This window comes from Choristoneura fumiferana, chromosome 26 (genome assembly GCF_025370935.1).
Source record: "Choristoneura fumiferana chromosome 26, NRCan_CFum_1, whole genome shotgun sequence".
Taxonomy (NCBI): Eukaryota; Metazoa; Arthropoda; class Insecta; order Lepidoptera; family Tortricidae; genus Choristoneura; species Choristoneura fumiferana.
Genome location: NC_133497.1, coordinates 10197007 through 10215144, shown reverse-complemented (window position 1 = coordinate 10215144; position 18138 = coordinate 10197007). Strand labels below are relative to the sequence as shown.

Sequence of the window (18138 nt, the reverse complement as noted above, 5' to 3'; positions counted from 1 at the left end):
CCAATAGCCTAAATTCTAAATGACATCGCCTGTCACGTAACAAAATGGCGGATTTCGCAACACAGTGCTTGTCCAATCAAACTTTTAACTATAGTAAAAATCATAATACAAGTTATTTTCAACAGTTGTAGAACTAAATTAGCTCAAGATGAAGAGTGGAAGCTGTGGTTTAATTTTTGCTCGTGTTGCAGGGCCCACCTTTTAAAACTAATAAGACTTTCCTGACCAACAAAATGCCTAGATGGCGCCATTGTAGAAGCTACAAGTGCCATCTAGCGCTAGCTGTCAGAAAACCCTCGTTCTACAGGTATTTAATTTTCTCATGAAAAATTTATAAGTCAGCTATGTGACGCCCCATACCGATTATAATGAAAAAAAAAGTCACAAAACTGATATTTTGGTTTGGGACATTTTTTTAAACTATGGGACTCGATTTTTTCCAAAAATTGAAGAAAAAAGGTACACTTTTTTGTAAAAATGCCCTTCAATAGGATGCTAGAAGAAGGAAGTAAAACTGAGTGACGTGTGAAAATGTGACAGTATAGACATTAAAAAGGCGCCACTGTCTTCGTTAACGTGACAATTTCGTCGTAAAAGGTTGAACATGGCAACAATTTAGATAACAAGCTAGAAAGAGCCATATGTTTTATACAAGCTGTTAATTAGATATCTTTTCTGTCAGTTTCATTTTCTTCTAAAAAAGACAACTTCGAGTGTTATGTAGTTAGAAATCATGTGGAATTACTGACTTAGCAAAACACACGAATTTTTTTATGATAATTAATATATTTGAAAATAAATGCAACAAATTACCTTAACATGAAAAGGGTTGTTGCTGTGTCGAGGTTTTCAGTTATTTAATTAACACCTGTACAATGATTATAATGGTTCACATCAATGAACTATACTTGGTTCGGATAGGTATTTAACTAAATGTAAACAAAACAACGTCAATTGGTGTCTTAAACATTGAAATTCCCCCATTAAACTATCTAAACATTTACATTTCTGTATTGAAATACACTAGTCTAGTTTGTGTTACAATGATAGATAAGTAAAATGTTTAAATTCCTTGAATGTACCAAATCTGGCAGCTGAAGTTTGTTTACATTTAGTTAAATAACTTTCCAAAGCAAGTATAAAACCAATTACATTCTCTAGAATTTATCGCAGAGTAACAAGAGCTAATATGCTTCATACACTGTGATTTTTCCGTTAACTTAGACATATTTCTTCGTACACTCACAGAAACAACCCCAGGTGTTGTTTTTTTGTTCAAATCGGCTTTTTCATACATAATCTCACTATTGTTATAAATGTTTGTAAGTCTGTCAGTTTGTGTGTTCCCTCTTTACGTCTAAACGTAGCTCTAAACCGCTGTGTTAAGTATTAAAATGCGTACTCTGTGGTCTCGATACTCTTGATATTTTGCAGGTGGTAGGACCTTGTGCAAGGTCCGCCCGGATTGCTACCACCATCTTGCTCGCTAATCCTGCCTTGAAGCAGTGCTTGCACTGTTGTGTTTCGGCGTGGAGAATGACTGGCACTTGAGGTATCCCATCTTAGGCCTCTAGGTTGGCAACGCATCTGCAATTCCCCTGGTTTGCAGATGTTTATGGGCGGTGGTGATCTCTTACCATCAGGAGACCCACTTGCTCGTTTGCCATCCAGTCGTATAAAAAAAAAAAGATATAAACAGTCTGTCGCGCTGACATATCAGTCAACTTGACAACTTTCTACGTACGCCATTGTGTTGCATCTCTGCTGCTAATAAAACAATAAACTGTTATTGAAGTACTTTTATTCGCTCGCACAATAACATCACAACAGGCTATGAGCCAGACATCAGTGTTGAAATCTATTTTAAGGATTGCAACATTAATGTTTATTTTATAATTTTTTGTATGTGGCAACTCTCTCTTGGCTTCCAACAATACACGCAGTAGCTACAGCTACATCGAGTTTGTTTTTATTCATTTTAAATATAAAAACAACAGTCAGAACCCTATAATAAGTGATTTCTTCATAGTCGTTCAACGGTAAAGCTGTGCAATTAAATTCAAAAGCTTCGGAGTCAAGGTGCATCAAACCCGCTGAAGTGGGTGAGGCTATCAAATCAATCGATCACATAACCTCTTCCTTAGCGCCGGCTGGCACCGATGAGAATGGAAGGAAGATGCCCCGAAGGCGATGTACGTAATTACGGAAAGCATGTAATAAGTCTAATCGAAACATATCAAACGGCGAGTGTCATTTTTGTCAAATTAGACTCGATCTATGACCAAAAAAGTGAAAATTTAAAATAGCATTGCCGAACACATTTCTAGAATAGATAATATAGCGAAACGCGAAACAATCTTAAAAATGGCAATGTGACCAACATACAGGGGTCATTGCCGGAGCGCTACCGCATGGTGCGACAACCTTGGCTGTCGGTCGAACCAAGTAAACAAACGGTAAACAACCTTACGGCGCGACTTCTAGATGAGGATTTAAGTTTCAAAGCTCAAGAGGAAACAGTACGTAGCACTAGCTACGGAGAAGGGGCTAAAAGATCAGTAAAGAAACTGGGTCACTATGCTCGTGATTGTCGCTTTAGCCCACAACAAAGTAGTGCGTATAAGCATGACTTAAAGTATCAGAGGAATAAAGCTTCAACTTGAGGCCAACAACAAAGATGAAGAAGTATGGATCTTAGACAGCGGGGCGTCTGCCCACATGACATTGACGGAATTATTTCTCGGACTTCAAGTCAGAGTGCAGCTGTGTGCGAATAGGTGACAAAAATGAACCATCTGTGCAAGAACCAGGCCTTCCCTATGCCCAGAGCTGGGAATGGGCTGCTGCGGTTGGCAAGGACTGTCCTCACGGAGCCCTTGCTGAAGCTGATGGATATTCCAGGCGACTCCCTACGGAGTACAACTCTTCCTCCGTCCTCTCAACGTGTGCACCTCCAGTAACCACCTGGCCAGCGCACCGGCTGCTCAAGAGGCTTCCGACCAGCACATCCAGCTGCTACTCCACCTGCGCCACCTGAACACTCGGCCCAGGGAAGTGCCTGCCTGTAATTCCTGAACCAACCACTTGTACGAACCTTCGCCCTGAAATCTCATGCCGCGTTCTGTAGGAGAGCCTATTTTTTTAAACAACTGAATAAATCGAGTCTTCAGATAATTCTTTGTTTACTTTCTCTCCTACAAGCGGACCCGCTAGCCGCTAAGCGCGACATTGGCATATCTGTATCAGGATCTCAGGAACAATTAAAATAATGAAGTTCTTGGACCCATACCATTTAGGTATGATTTCCACTATATATCATGTGCTTATGTGCCTGAACTGAAGGGAAACTTGTTCTCGGAGGGTGTTGTACCTCAAAAAAAATTTCAAGGACCAAAAACAAAGATTTCGCATTTATAAAAAGGACGGAAGTGTTGCGGCTACTGCCATTAAACAACCTGATAATCTTTACAAACTGTTGTTCAAGCCCATCTTGGCGGGCGGTGAAGCAAATGTAGTAACTTTGAAGCAATGGCACGTCTTGGTCATGTAAACATAGAGACATTGCGGAAATGGTGCAAAATGGACATTGCCTCCTGAGTTGGTGATGAGTGAGTTTTTCTGTGGGGCTTGTGTGATCGGCAAGCAGCACAGAGTACCTTTCAATATGACCGGTTATAACCGGTTTTTAAAGAAAATAAAACTAGAACGAATAATTATTGCAGTAGACACATTAACTTATATATTAAGAAGAATGCTATCCGGACACATTTTTAATTTTCATTCAATTTTTATGGAGTAATCGAGAAAGACTAACAAAAATGCAACGTTGCCAGCCGTGAAGCCGTGGTGGCCTAGTGGTTTGACCTATCGCCTCTCAAGCAGAGGGTCGTGGGTTCAAACCCCGGCTCGCACCTCTGAGTTTTTCGAAATTCATGTGCGGAATTACATTTGAAATTACACGAGCGTTGCGGTGAAGGAAAACATCGTGAGGAAACCTGCACAAACCTGTGAAGCAATTCAATGGTGCGTGTGAAGTTCCCAATCCGCACTGGGCCCGCGTGGGAACTATGGCCCAAGCCCTCTTGTTCTGAGAGGAGGCCTGTGCCCAGCAGTGGGACGTATATAGGCTGGGATGATGATGATGAACGTTGCCAGCTCGGCAGGTATAAACGGCCTTAACTATATTTAGTACTGGTGACCACTTGACAACTTAAAACCGTCTTCTCGATTAAAGTTAGGGTATTTCGTAATTTCGATAGCGAATTTAATTCATAAAATCACACACAGTCTAAAATATTGTGGTACGTCCAGCTAACAACAAGTTGATTGGTTGTAAATGGGTTAACAAGATTACGCAGAATGCTGGCGAGACCACACTATACAAAGCTCGTCTATGTGAAAGGCTACCCAAGAGAAAAGATAGACCATGATGAAACGTTTTCGTCAACGGTACGCTATGAAAAGCCGTGGTGGCCTAGTGGTTTGACCCATCGCCTCTCAAGCAGAGGGTCGTGGGTTCAAACCCCGGCTCGCACCTCTGAGTTTTTCGAAATTCATGTGCGGAGTTACATTTGAAATTTACCACGAGCTTTGCGGTGAAGGAAAACATCGTGAGGAAACCTGCACAAACCTGCGAAGCAATTCAATGGTGTGTGTGAAGTTCCCAATCCGCACTGGGCCGCGTGGGAACTATGGCCCAAACCCTCTCATTCTGAGGGAGGCCTGTGCCCTGCAGTGGACGTATATAGGCTGGGATGATGATGGATGATGACGCTTATAATACCATTAGAATGGCGCTGTCACTGTCAGCAAGAGTAAAATGAAAGGTGGCACAGTTCGATATAAAGACTGCCCTATATGGAACCCTAAAGAGGTTTACATGGAACCTCCACCTGGTCTAGACACAATTAATCTGCAAACTCAACAAGTCACTGGTTCAAACAAACGCCCCGGTGTTGGTATTCTAAGTTTCACTCTCATGGAGGAAAATGGTTTTGTAAACTGTCAGAATGACAAATGTCTGTATCTCTGGAACAGTCACCAGCACCAATATCGGACACAACAAGCGTGCATAAATATCTGATACGACTCTATTTCTAGGGCCGGAAGGACGTGTCAGATATTTTTGCACGCTCCGCTGTGGCTGATATTAAAGCTGGTGACTGAACATAAAGTTCCCTTTTTACTTTTGTTTGTAGATGAGGGGTTATTATTGTGTAAAAACCAAGAGCTTATTGATAAGTTATTAAACAACTTGCAAAAACATTTTGAAATAACTACAGAGTATTATGAAAAATATAAACCTGATTATTTTCCGATTTTTGTATTTAAGTTCATTGTTTTAACCGTTAGATTTTTTTAAATCATACTCGGATGCCTAATCGTAACTAGAACGCGTCGAAAAAACAGATATTGACTTACGAAGGATTAATTTTAAAAGTGAATCATATGTAACAAATTCACGCTATTTTATATCATTATTATATTGTATGAGGGGCTTCGCCCTTTGCCTGAAAAAGAATCAAAGTTAACGGAAACCAAAAACAGCGTATCAAAGCTAGCGTGCTAGGCCAAACAGCGCCATCTATCAGTCGCTAACTAAACTTTACCAGCGCCATCTATCCGCGAGTAGCATTAGGGCGCCTGTCAGAACTAGTGATAGGGCGCCACCTATCAGCAGCTGGTGTTATGCCTTGATCGCAAGTACCGAGCAAACGGGTGAGACAGTAGCTCGTCTCCCGTTCTTCTACTAGGCCGAGTGTCCTTCCCCGCACTGTCTCGCTCGCTCACTCGGCAGGTCTGAACGTGCACTGTCTCGCCACTCGGCCGTCACGTCCCCGCGCGCAACTGAACCGACTGTTCTAATTTCAAAACATGTGTGAACAGTTACTCGCTTACATCACTGTCTCGGCCGAGAAACATTTTACGGCCTCGCCCGTTTGCTCGGTACGTGCGATCAAGGCATCAGGGCGCCTATCAGCTGGTATTAGGGCGCCCATCCTTACTACCTGGTCTTAGGGCGCCATCTATCGTCACTAGCTGGTGAAGACTTATCACACTTGAAGAGTAGCGAGCGTATTTTTTATGAAGGCGATCACGGAACGAGTTCGCCGCGACTGTTGATTAAAGCAAGCTCGTAATTCGCAAGTGTGCTAAGGCCTTTAGGGCGCCTATCAGCAGCTGGTGTTTAGGTGCGGCTACATGCAGTCGCTAGTCGCTCGTTTACAGCGATAAATCTGGTCACGTGACCCCATTTTGAAAGTGATTTTGAATTTCCCGCGACTCAAGAAAGTACAAGTCGCCGCGTCGAGCATTAACGTCAAGTCGGCTGCTTGCAGGAATGATTTTGGTCTTGGAAGCTAATTTCTTAAACTCCTTTAGTAGCAGTCGTGACAGTGGTACAAATAAAATAAATTGGAATGAATGAAAAAAAAAACAGTGCTTTTGCCGAATTAAGAGGTTTTTTTTTCAGCTTTATCGGTATATCCTCGGCGATACTGCAATACTGCATAACTAGCATTTTCCATAAGGTCTAATAGTCACTGAAAATACAAACTGAAATATAGATGCACAGAAAAACCAGAAAAATAAGACCAGCACTGGGAATCGAACCCAGGTCCTCGGCATTCCGTGCCGCGTGCTATACCGCTACACCACTGCTGGACAACGGTACAGACACGAATTTCCCCTATGCACCACGTATCTCAGCTTGTTTGTTTCTTATTTAGCCACTTAAGCAGCGACGCTAGCGACATCTATACCGTAGCCCTCATCGAGAAACTTTCGGCATTCCATTGGAACTAACCGCTCACCCGGACAAGAGATATCGTTATTAAGCAATCAAATTAAGATTGTCTTTATGGAATCTTTTTGTATTTTTTATTTCAATTCCAAAATCACACTCACTAATCTCTCACTCTAATTTCACTGTCAGAACAGTACAATGCTCGTACTGTTAGTACAGTGGAAATTATACCTTATGGAAAAAGCTAGGTACGCGGTATTGCAGTACCACCGACGATATGTCACGTGACCAGATTTGACGCTGGATACGAGCGTCGAGCGACTTGCATGTGGCCATCCTCACTAGCTGGTGTTAGAGCGCCATCTATCCTCACTAGTTGGTGTTAGGGCGCCATCTATCCTCACTAGCTGGTGTTAGGGCGCCATCTATCCTCACTAGCTGGTGTTAGAGCGCCATCTATCCTCACTAGCTGGTGTTAGAGCGCCATCTATCCTCACTAGCTGGTGTTAGAGCGCCATCTATCCTCACTAGCTGGTGTTAGAGCGCCATCTATCCTCACTAGCTGGTGTTAGGGCGCCATCTATCCTCACTAGCTGGTGTTAGAGCGCCATCTATCCTCACTAGCTGGTGTTAGAGCGCCATCTATCCTCACTAGCTGGTGTTAGGGCGCCATCTATCCTCACTAGCTGGTGTTAGGGCGCCATCTATCCCACTAGCTGGTGTTAGAGCGCCATCTATCCTCACTAGCTGGTGTTAGAGCGCCATCTATCCTCACTAGCTGGTGTTAGGGCGCCATCTATCCTCACTAGCTGGTGTTAGGGCGCCATCTATCCTCACTAGTTGGTGTTAGGGCGCCACCTATCGGTGGAAAGTCTGCAGCTTGTCGCAAGAGGGCGTCCTTAGCTTCTGCGCGTCGGCGTACTGGCGGGAGTCTCCGAAGTTGCGCGCCTTCCACGCCATACTGTCGCGGTAGTTGCGCTCGCGCTGGCACGCGTGCCGCAGACCCACTGGACACAATAACGAACATTCAACTATTACAAATATTATGCTATTATGGCATCCTACGGACATTTCTTCTCTTCTCTCTTACTTCCCTCTTCTTCTCTCTTTCTTGGGTCTTGGTGTTTAATATGTATTTAAGTATGGATCTATATCTATATAATTATATTTATCCGTTGCTTAGTACCCATAACACAAGCTTTGCTAAGCTTACTTTGGGACTAGGTCAATTGGTGTGAATTGTCCCGTGATATTATATTTATTTAAGATACTCAAAATAGTAGTTTATGCAACTGTTACTTAATATGGGTCCTTAAAACACGATAAAAGGATCACACGAGTGTTTTTAAGGCCTAATTATTTACACACTAATCTGTACGCGACATTTTTCAAACAATTGCTTAGCTTGATTTTTGTAAGTAAACATGCTTTTTCTGTAATTTAACAGATGGTGTACATGAATACATGCCATCCTACGTAAGTTCAACCTATTAAACCGTGAAATATCTTGTTGGAAGTACGATTTTTTGTACGCCAGAGACAATTTTGTAACGCAGGAGACAATTTTGGTAAACGCATGCGACAATTTTGGTAACGCGGGAGACGCCCAAAGTGTCGGTAAAATAGTTGATTGGCCCATTAACACAAGTTGACAAAGTTCCAATTTAAAACGTCTTAATATTGGTATTTTTTTAGATATTCTTCCACAAGTCGGTTTGTCAAACAATAAAGATATTATATACATGAAAAAAAAAATGCATATTCTCTGTTGGTTTCATTCAATTATCCAGTGATATTCATATTTATTCTACCACTATTATAAATGCGTAAGTTTGTGTGTGTGTGTGTGTTGTGTGTGTATGTTTTTTTCTCTTTCATGCTAAAACAGCTGGACGGATTTGGATGAAATTTGGTATGTATAGCTGGACATCTGGAATAACACATAGGCTACTTTTTATCCCGATATTCCCACGGGATAGGGATAAAATCTTGAAATTTCAACCGCTGGGTTTAGAGACTTGAGATTTTGGACAATTGTTCTTAACACAACCTCAATGAAGACCACGATATAAATTTTGGGAAATCCTAGGAAAATTTTGTAAAATCGCGGAATTTCAATTGTAACTAAGTACAGTCAAGTGCAAATCATCTACTTATATGGCCAAAGTTACAAAAATATGTATACACGACTTTATTTACTTAACATTAAGGTTGTGTATAGGATATTTTTGTAACTTTAAAGTTATGTATCGAATACGAGAAGACGCGGGTAAACTCTAGTTGGTAAATAAACAAAATAAAAACACTACATATAAAAACTGAATTGACAAAATATATGTTAGGCTTGTGCCACGCATATGTATGTGAAATGATGATTGTTCTCACCTATGTATTCTTCTTCGATGGCCATTTCAAGTCGCCGCAGCGACCCCTGGTAGTCAGTATGGAAGTTCTCTTTCACGTAATATGGAACCTGAAAAAAAAAACCTTTAATCTGCAAGTATTACTAAATTGTTTATAATTCATTAATATAAACGTCTCCAAAGTAAAGCCTGATTCACTGCAATTTTACCACATCACTCCTCACTTTGGGCGGATTATAGAAACTGTAGTTAAGTCAGGCAAGTTCTTCCCAAAAAGGCTAACTTCAGTGCAACTTTAAGTTTCTTCAAGCGGCCTGCCTCGTCCGAACGGGCCTCCGCTCGCAGTCATTAGCGAAGAATTTGCCCCCTCCAGGTACCCCCCTAAGCTCAAATTGATTGCGGCTATTCCAGCCGAGATAACTTATGGTCGGTTTCTGATCTTTGTTTAAAAAGATTATGCATTATCGTGTCAGCCGACAGACGTCCACAGCTAGCCATAGGCCGGTCTGTGCTTTCCGCATCCACCGACCCATATGCCAAAAGATTATACCTATTAAATATTTATTATTATTATAAATGAAAACTTCACAATGCCTGTATAATATAAAACAAAATAAAGGTAACTAAATCTACATACAAACTAAAATTATAAATAAAAAAGTTGCCCAAAATCATTGCCAGGTGGTAAGGTGCCAGAAGGCTGGCAGCATTACCACGCTGCATGGCAATACTTAATCTTTGTGCTAAGAAAAAGCCAGCCCTCTGGTCACCCGAAGCCCTAATCAATTTGGACGACAATAATTTATAAATATTTAAAGCGCTCAAACCCCAAGGACCCATGAAATGAAAGAAATAAATAAAAAAACCTATTAAATGAATAATACAAAGAGCTGTTGTACAATATTATATGATTATTTATTTCAACAAACACAATATAGTATGAAAAGAAACGATAACAATTATATAGATTAAAAAATATCTAAACCCTGTATCTCTCCTACCCGGGGCATCGTGCCTAGCATGCTTGCGGCATTCCCTCGCTGCACGGCTAAGCTCAGCCTCTGGGCGAAAAAAGACCCGGCCCTGGGGTCGCCAGAGACGCCAACTGGTGTACATCTCACTTTTATAACACCAGCACTTTCGGAAAGTTTTTTTCTATATTTTGTACCCGTTATCACAATAAATATATTATGATTATGATTATGATTATGATTATAGACCATCATTGCCAAGAATTCGCCGCAAGAAACTTGTCTGTATGTTTGTCACGCGATAACTCCGCCAATTGTGGGCCGAATTTCAAAATTCTTTTTTCGTTCTAAAGGACATACTTCCGAGGTGGTCCCATTGTCACCAAGTTAGGATCTGATGATGGGATCTTAGAGAAATCGAGGGCAACCCTCAAATTTTCAAAGCACACCTATAGCGACTTTGGCATTTTTAACACCAAGTCGAGTATTTACATTCAGAAAGTATCATTTGGTGAACTGGATCTGATAAAGAAGATATACCTACGTACCCGTACTCTGTTAAAAAATAACATAACTATGCCGTGTTTGGGCTTAATGGAATCGTTGTGTAATGCACTTTGGCTAAAAATAACTAAAAAAAACCATGAAAAATTTTTTTTTTAACAAAAAATGGAACCAACTTAAAAAAAACCTTGAAAATATTTTTTTACTAGTTCGGTCGGAGTCAGTGCCTCAGCACAAAAATAAAATTCAAATCATTTATCCAGTAAATAGGCCGCAATGGGCACTTTAACACGTCATTTTTTAAACTACCAGCGCTTTCGGAAAGACCATCATTGCCAAGAAGAATGCGCCGCAAGAAACTTGGCAGAAAGACATTTTTTCATAATTATATAATTACAAATAAAATACTTAAAAACTATAGAATACAATTAAAGAAAAAAAATTACAAAATAAATAAATAATAATAATACAGGGATGTATGGGGTCCCTTAGTAACAAAACTAAACACTAACTATATCTAAGCCACCAGCAGTGGTGCCCTTCAAGACGTGATGCCCTAAGCAATTGTTTAATTTGCTTATAGGCTAATCCGGCACTGGACAGAATAATAAACAACCGGGCGTACCTTGAGGGAAACCGTCTCCCTTGGCACCGGGTACTTGGCCTGCGGCGCGAGACTGTAGACCGGCTCGCTGACGAAGAAGCCGCTCATCATCGAGAGCAGCACGAGCACGAGCACGGGCAGCAGCTGCAACAGGCCGGCCGACGCCTCGCGCTGCTCCGGGGAGCGCGCGCGCCGCCGCTGGTACACTCCGCCGCCGCCGCCCGGGAACGCTGAACCAAAACACGTTAATGATGAAATTAAGGACTGGCTAGATCATTTGCCCAAATGATTTTTTACCCGACTGCGAAGAAGGAGGGTTATGTGTTTGACGCGTATGTATGTATGTATGTCTATTCCTATGTCCTCTCGTAACTACTCAACGGCTGAACCAATTTTGATAAATTATACGTCATTGGATTCGTCGACGCGAGTGACACTGGGTACATGAAATTCTAAAAAATTAAAATGGCGGATTTTCGGCGCCAAATTGTGTCTTCAAAATTTTTTTTATTCAAGCCTATCGAGTAGGGTATCAAAATGAAAGGATTTAAAATCAAATTACAAAAATATATACAAGTTATGTGTTTTTATTTACCGTTTTTACAGAAATATCAAAAAAGTGCGAAATAAAACAATAAATTAAAAAAAAAAACAAAAACCGACTGCGTTAAAAATACTAAAAAGAAGATAACAAGACGTGGTCGTAGTGGTCTAGAACTCTGTTAAGTAGCTAACTTAAACTGAAGAACTTTACTTTAACTTGAAGTTTAAGTTTGCTACTTAACAGAGTTCTAGACCACTTACTACTTTGTGTGGTTTTGGCCCTTTGGGCCGATGCAAATTTAACATAATCTAAACCTACCTGTTTCTATAATGCAAACTTTGAAGTGAAAGTGAATACACAATAGCGGTGAGAGTTTTAAAGATACCGCGGGTCTGGTTGAGTTCGAAACGTTGTGTGATTTGTGTGTGTTCTTAGTGGGGAGGTGGAGGAACTGCATGAACACGCATATTTTGCACAAACTTAACTATAATAAGGTCGCGGGTGAGCAAGGAAATTCTTTTATCGAAAATACAAACTGAAACATAGATGCACAGAAAAACCAGAAAAATAGACCAGCGCTGGGAATCGAACCCACCTGGGTTCATCATAATTCAATGAGGGCTATCGTTTTTTGTCTCACTAGATGGCGCACTGTTGCGTGAGGTTTTTAAGTATGGCTTTCAAAGTCTGTTAAAGTGTGTGAAAACAAAGTTTAGATTAAAATCATATTTAATACACCTTAAAACCGTAGCATAAAAATATCGAGCATACCACAGTGTTGCAAAGTCCCCGTGTTGTTCGGAAAAAAGGGAGGACAAAGGTTTCCGAAAGACAAAACTGTCTCAAAACACAGACATTCATTGCCCAGGAACGCATATTTGCCATAATTAATTTCAGATATTGCAAAATCATTAATTAATTATAAATAAACCCGCGTAGCTCACCCAAAAACTATGAAATTTGACATTTCGCAGACCTCACGCTACACTAGCGCCTCTAGTGGCGAATTCATTCGCGATAGCCCTCATTGCTTAATAACGACATCTTTTGTCCGGGTGAGCGGTTAGTTCCAATGGGGTGCTGAAAGTTTCTCGATGAGGGCTACAGCATAGATGTCGCTAGTGTCGCTGCTTAAGTGACCAAATAAGTAACAAACAAGCTGAGATATGTGGTGCATGGGAGAAATTCGTGTCTGTACCCCTGTCCAGTGGAGTGGTCGTGTAGCGGTATAGCACGTGGCACGGAATGCCGAGGACCTGGGTTCGATTCCCAGCGCTGGTCTATTTTTCTGATTTTTCTGTGCATCTATGTTTCAGTTTGTATTTTTGATATGGGTTTTACGGGATGACCGTAAAAGTAACAAAATTTGGAGTTGAAATAAAAAATACAAAAAGACTCCAAAAATCAATCTGAAATTCTTTTAGTTCAAAGATATTTAGACTGAACTCACCGGTGGCCCCAAAGAACATGTTGAACAGCTCCTCAGCGGTGAGGTCGGACTCGAACCCGCGCGCGTAGTACTGCTGGTGGGGGGTGTGGTGGGCGGGGCCCTCCTCTCCGCGCAGCTCGTACTGCTTGCGCTTCTCAGGGTCGGTCAGGACAGCCGCAGCGTTGCCGATCGCCTAAGGGGTACAATAGGGTTGATCTTTAACATTCTCAGAGCGAAGCAACTTAGGTTCCCTGTCCCGAAGTAATGTGCAGCGTTCTGTTTTAGTAATGAAAGTAGGTTTACGTTGCCTAGTGTCCATAGTACAAGGTTTGCTTAGTTTGGGACTAGGTCATTGGTGTGAAGTGACCCATGGTATTTATTATTACTATTTTTATTTATGGGACAGGGAACCTGTTACAAAACGAGCCTATAAGTCTCTCAAAGAGCCAAATGCACCTGTGATACCCCTCGTGTTGCGGGTGTTCATGAACGGTGAATAACTAGCGTTTCGATGCCATATCCATGCATAATGAGAATTAAATAGAAATAGAAATAATATTTATTCACTTGAACAGCGGTTACAGAGATGTTCGGTTGGTAACATAAAACTGAGTAGAATGTTCAGCACTATCGCCGGCATCACCAGCATGTGAATATAAAAGTTGCAATTTAATTACAAGCAATAATTAACGACTAAGAACCAAGTAGGCCAAGCAACTTATAACATTAAATAATTTATGGAGATTAAACATTATTAGCAGACACATATATTTATTACTAACATATTTTAAGCCCATACACTAACAATTTTATGGATAATTATCTGAAAATAAGCTATTATTATTATTATTATTATTTAGACATGTCACTCTTAATGCATTAGGATGCATATATTATTTAATTCGATCAATTCCTTTTGGATAGGAAATCCTTTATACAATAGAATCTTTTTATGAGTAAACATTTAAAAAGTGCTCTAACAAATTGGTTATATTTCAAGTCAGCAATATGTCGTGGAATATTGTTAAAGATCCTTACTGCCATATTGTAACAATTAGGAACGTCACACACCATTGAATTGCTTCGCAGGTTTGTACAGGTTTTCTCACTGTATTCCTTCACCATAAAGCTCTTGGTAAATTTTGAATGTAGTTTCACCTTCGATCAACAATACGTACGTAGTATTGTTAATCGAAGAGTTTCACACATAGTTTCGAAAAACTTAGAAATGTGAGCTCAGATATGAACCTACAATCTTCATTCTTGAGAGTACGTAGGTCAAACCTCTAGGCCAGTCATTCCTAAAGTGGGCGATAACGCCCTCTTGTGGGCGCTGGAGGCCTAGAGAGAGGGCGGCGAGACAATGTTATTGAGGTTTTAATGTGAAAATAAATGGGGGGGTGCTACAAATACTGATTTTTAAAGTGGGCATTACACGAAGTAGAGAGAGAGAGAGAGAGACATTTATTTACACATATTCGATACACAGAAAAAACATGTTAGGTAGAAATAATAATTAAAAAAAAAACATTGAATAGTATAAATTGGGGCCCACTCAGCATAATGTTGCGGCAAGCCACAACGCTGTTTTTCAGTGGGACTTAACTAAACACATAAAATAAAGACATATACACATTAGGCTGTCACAACACGAACGCCAGCGGAAGGTCGTTCACAAACAGTTCGCAAATAAGTTTGGGAACCTCTTCTCTAGGCCATATTTCTGTTCCATGGTGTTAAAGACCCAAATTACCGGAGCTATCTGTGCCCAATGCTGATTTGCATTCGGCTAAGCATTACCTTGAAGGCCTCGCTGGCCCCAGGGGCGTGATTCTTGTCCGGATGCAGCTGCAGAGCCAACTTCTTGTAGGCTTTCTTGATGTCGGAGTCAGTGGCCTCTTTGGTTACACCTGTAAATATTTTTTTTTATTGGAATATGTAGGTCAATCAAGTTTTTAGTTTCGCTTGTTGCCATGGTAATGTCTCTCCATTGTCTTCTTAAAAGTATCATTTCATGGGGTACAAATCCACTAAAAGTTAGGAATTGTGACAGTTTTAAGGTAATTCCTTCACGGCTCATCTCCTAAGCTACTATCTAAGAGAGTGTATCACTGAGATGTCTCCTAAGTTACAGACATTTTTTTTTGAGGCTTAAGTGCACCTGTGTGACATTGAAAGACACTCCTATTGCGATGTCCAGATTATTTATAATTACTTCCATTATATAACAGACAATATAATACAATACAATGACACATATTGTACACCACAAATAGTAAGCATATAGAAATAAGTAATAATACAGAGAGAAAAATTACAAGGTAAGCAATAGGCGTCCTTTTCCAGGCAACCTTTTTACAGAAAGAAGTAATTACAGCAGGTGGTGCATTCACAGACCAGAATAACAAACACTTAAGTTAATTGACAAACAATTAAGTTAATTGTACAATACCTACTAATATTATAGATTATAGATGTAAAAGTAACTGTCTGTCTGTAACCTTTTCAAGCTTCAACTGCTAAACCGATTTAGACAAAACTTGGTATGGAGATAATTGGAGTCCTGAGGAAGGACAAGGGCTACTTTTAATTCCGGAAAAATGCATAGTACCCACAGGATAGCAATAACGGAATTCTGTGCAGACAGAGTCGCAGGGAACAGCTAGTCATACACATTGCCTTACATATTTTCAATTCAAATTTAGGGAAAAGCGGCTCCAACAGTTTCTGATGGTTCTCTCAATGTTGTTGGCTATCATATCTGCTGTGACTTACTTTTCAGAAGTTTTTTTCAATAGAAACACTGTCCATATCGCCTAATTTCATTCTAAATGCTAAAAAAGTAAGTGTAGGCTATTATGGCTTTTTTTATGATATTGCTCAACACCAAATGTTTGTAAGACCTTGAACCATTTCACAATACCATTTAACAACTCAAATGAATTCTAATGGCACAATTATCATCAAATTACTTAAGCAATAACATGTATATTTCAAAAAAATTCAAATTTCGTCGAAAACTTAAAAAAATCAATAAATAATGCAATCTCACCCAAAATTTCATAGTAGTCCTTGCATTTTGTGTTAATGCGGCGGACCGCTTCCAACTGATCGGAAGTGTACTCCCGCTGAGGAGTCTGATGCGTAGGCGCCTTGCGTTTTCTCAATTCTTCAGCGCTAGGACTCCTCGGAGGAGTCTTTTTACCCCCATTTCCAGTGCTCCCCGCGGCCCGGACCCGCGCCAAAAACTCCTTGGACCGCGGGCTAGGGTACAAGCGCTCAGCTTTCAACAAAAACCTCTCAGCTTTCTCCACGTTACCAGCAGAAAAGGCATTTTGAGCGATCTCGATGCACTTCTCTGCCTCGTCCTTGTTACCTTCGATAGTCATTTTGAAGCACGCAAATGCGTTTCAACACTGTACTTTGGGTGTGATTAAGGGTGTTTTGCGTCGATGATTAAGTTCCACGCGCGACGCACTAATCCAATAAGCGGAAATAGATTTATTTTATAATTAAACTACACCATTGCTGAATGACTAAATCGACTTCGTACTGCGTCAAAATAATAGGGTAGGGCTGTCACATGAGAGACGGATTTAGGAATCGGTTTTTTTTACAGTGATTTACCTCTAATATCTCAATGATGAAACCATAATGATATAAGATTCTGATAAATATTGAATAAATATAACTTACACTAGCAATAAGAGATCAACTAAAGCTAAAACAATTTTAACTTTACTAAAACTGGCATTACTGTAGTATCGCCTTTAGCTTTTTTTGAAAGGTGTTTTAAAAACAAATGACACTTCGTTCCGTAGTAAGCAATATATGTTTAATCTTAAGAAAAAAGTAAGCAAGAAAACAAAATTTTAATAAGAACTTAAAATATGGGATCAATATAAATTTATTATTTTAATGAATAATTATATATTTTTTCAAAAACTCCCAGTCTTTTATTTTTTCACTTCACGTCCAGACGAATTAAAATGAACGGAACGTAATGTTTTCTTCTTTAGCCATTGCAGCCAATAGCATTCTTCACATAGTAATCGTTTGCTATTGCTATTGGTCCTACCAATCATACGTAATTTAATGTCGGCATTAGAAAACAAACTGCAGGGCTACTACGAAACTCAAAAGGTACTAATACTCTTTGCTCAAAACTCGAAGTTCCGGGACCGCACGACACGAACTTCGAGTTTCGAGTTTCGTAGTAGCCCTGCTGCTGCTGTCCTAGTCCTAATCGACACCTCCTACGTATACTGGTACAAGTGCATAATCATAAATTTACAGGAGAGCTGTTCAAAGGTTCAAAAACCTGTAACTTTCTCATTTGGTGATATAACTTTTCAAAATTTTGCATTAGTTCCAAAGAAAATATTGGCTTTCTACCTGTATTCATGGAATTTTGAATTTTTTATAGTTTTTGAGAAAATGGCAGATACACTACTATACGCGTATTTTACATCTTGTAGTTGTGCGGTATACTGAGCTAATTACCACTTGCTCCAGTATACGGCGTAATGCGTAGATTACTGATCTAACGATATTTTTATATTGTATATGAATTTTTAGATGAAATACTTATATGGCTTGCAATGAACAATAAAAAAGATGCTCTTTTACCTTCATCTATTGATTTATAAACGTTTTTATCACTTGCATCATTATACGCTAACATTAGCATGCCACTTGTACCAATATACCGCTAGTAATGTTTTAAACGTGCTATACAAAATACAGAAATATACCTTTATAAAAAACCTCACTTGAAATATAAATGGTTTTATTAAGAAAAGTAATTGTATTAAGTGCTTTAAATTAATGGAAGCACATTCAATTGATTCGTATTCCTGTTCAAATGTGTACTCATATTTTATTGTGAAAGGTTCCTCATGTGATACATATATCGCATCGCACCCATTTGTATCCACATAACGGTTTAGCTTTTGTGCCTCTTCAGGGTTCCGTACCC

The 18138-nt window shown here is 39.9% G+C and overlaps 1 protein-coding gene across 1 annotated transcript; it reads right to left on the bottom strand.

The window, feature by feature from the left end:
- Nucleotides 1-4999: 4999 nt before the first annotated feature.
- On the bottom strand, nucleotides 5000-16739 carry LOC141442778 (dnaJ homolog subfamily B member 14). The gene is made up of 7 exons (XM_074107892.1): nucleotides 16213-16739; nucleotides 14961-15070; nucleotides 13182-13353; nucleotides 11209-11417; nucleotides 9131-9218; nucleotides 7604-7752; nucleotides 5000-7108 (listed from the first exon to the last, which is right to left on the bottom strand). Exons 1-6 carry the CDS (start codon nucleotides 16547-16549, stop codon nucleotides 7604-7606), a joined length of 1065 nt encoding a protein of 354 aa, XP_073963993.1. The 5' UTR covers nucleotides 16550-16739; the 3' UTR covers nucleotides 5000-7108.
- Nucleotides 16740-18138: the final 1399 nt, after the last annotated feature.

Coding starts and splice junctions, on each gene's coding strand:
- LOC141442778 (XM_074107892.1), bottom strand. CDS start 16,549: ATGACTATCGAAGGTAACAAGGACGAGGCAGAGAAGTGCATCGAGATC. Junction 13,354..14,960: donor GGGCCAGCGAGGCCTTCAAG/GTAATGCTTAGC, acceptor TGTACCCCTTAG/GCGATCGGCAACGCTGCGGC. Junction 11,418..13,181: donor CATGTTCTTTGGGGCCACCG/GTGAGTTCAGTC, acceptor GTTTTGGTTCAG/CGTTCCCGGGCGGCGGCGGC.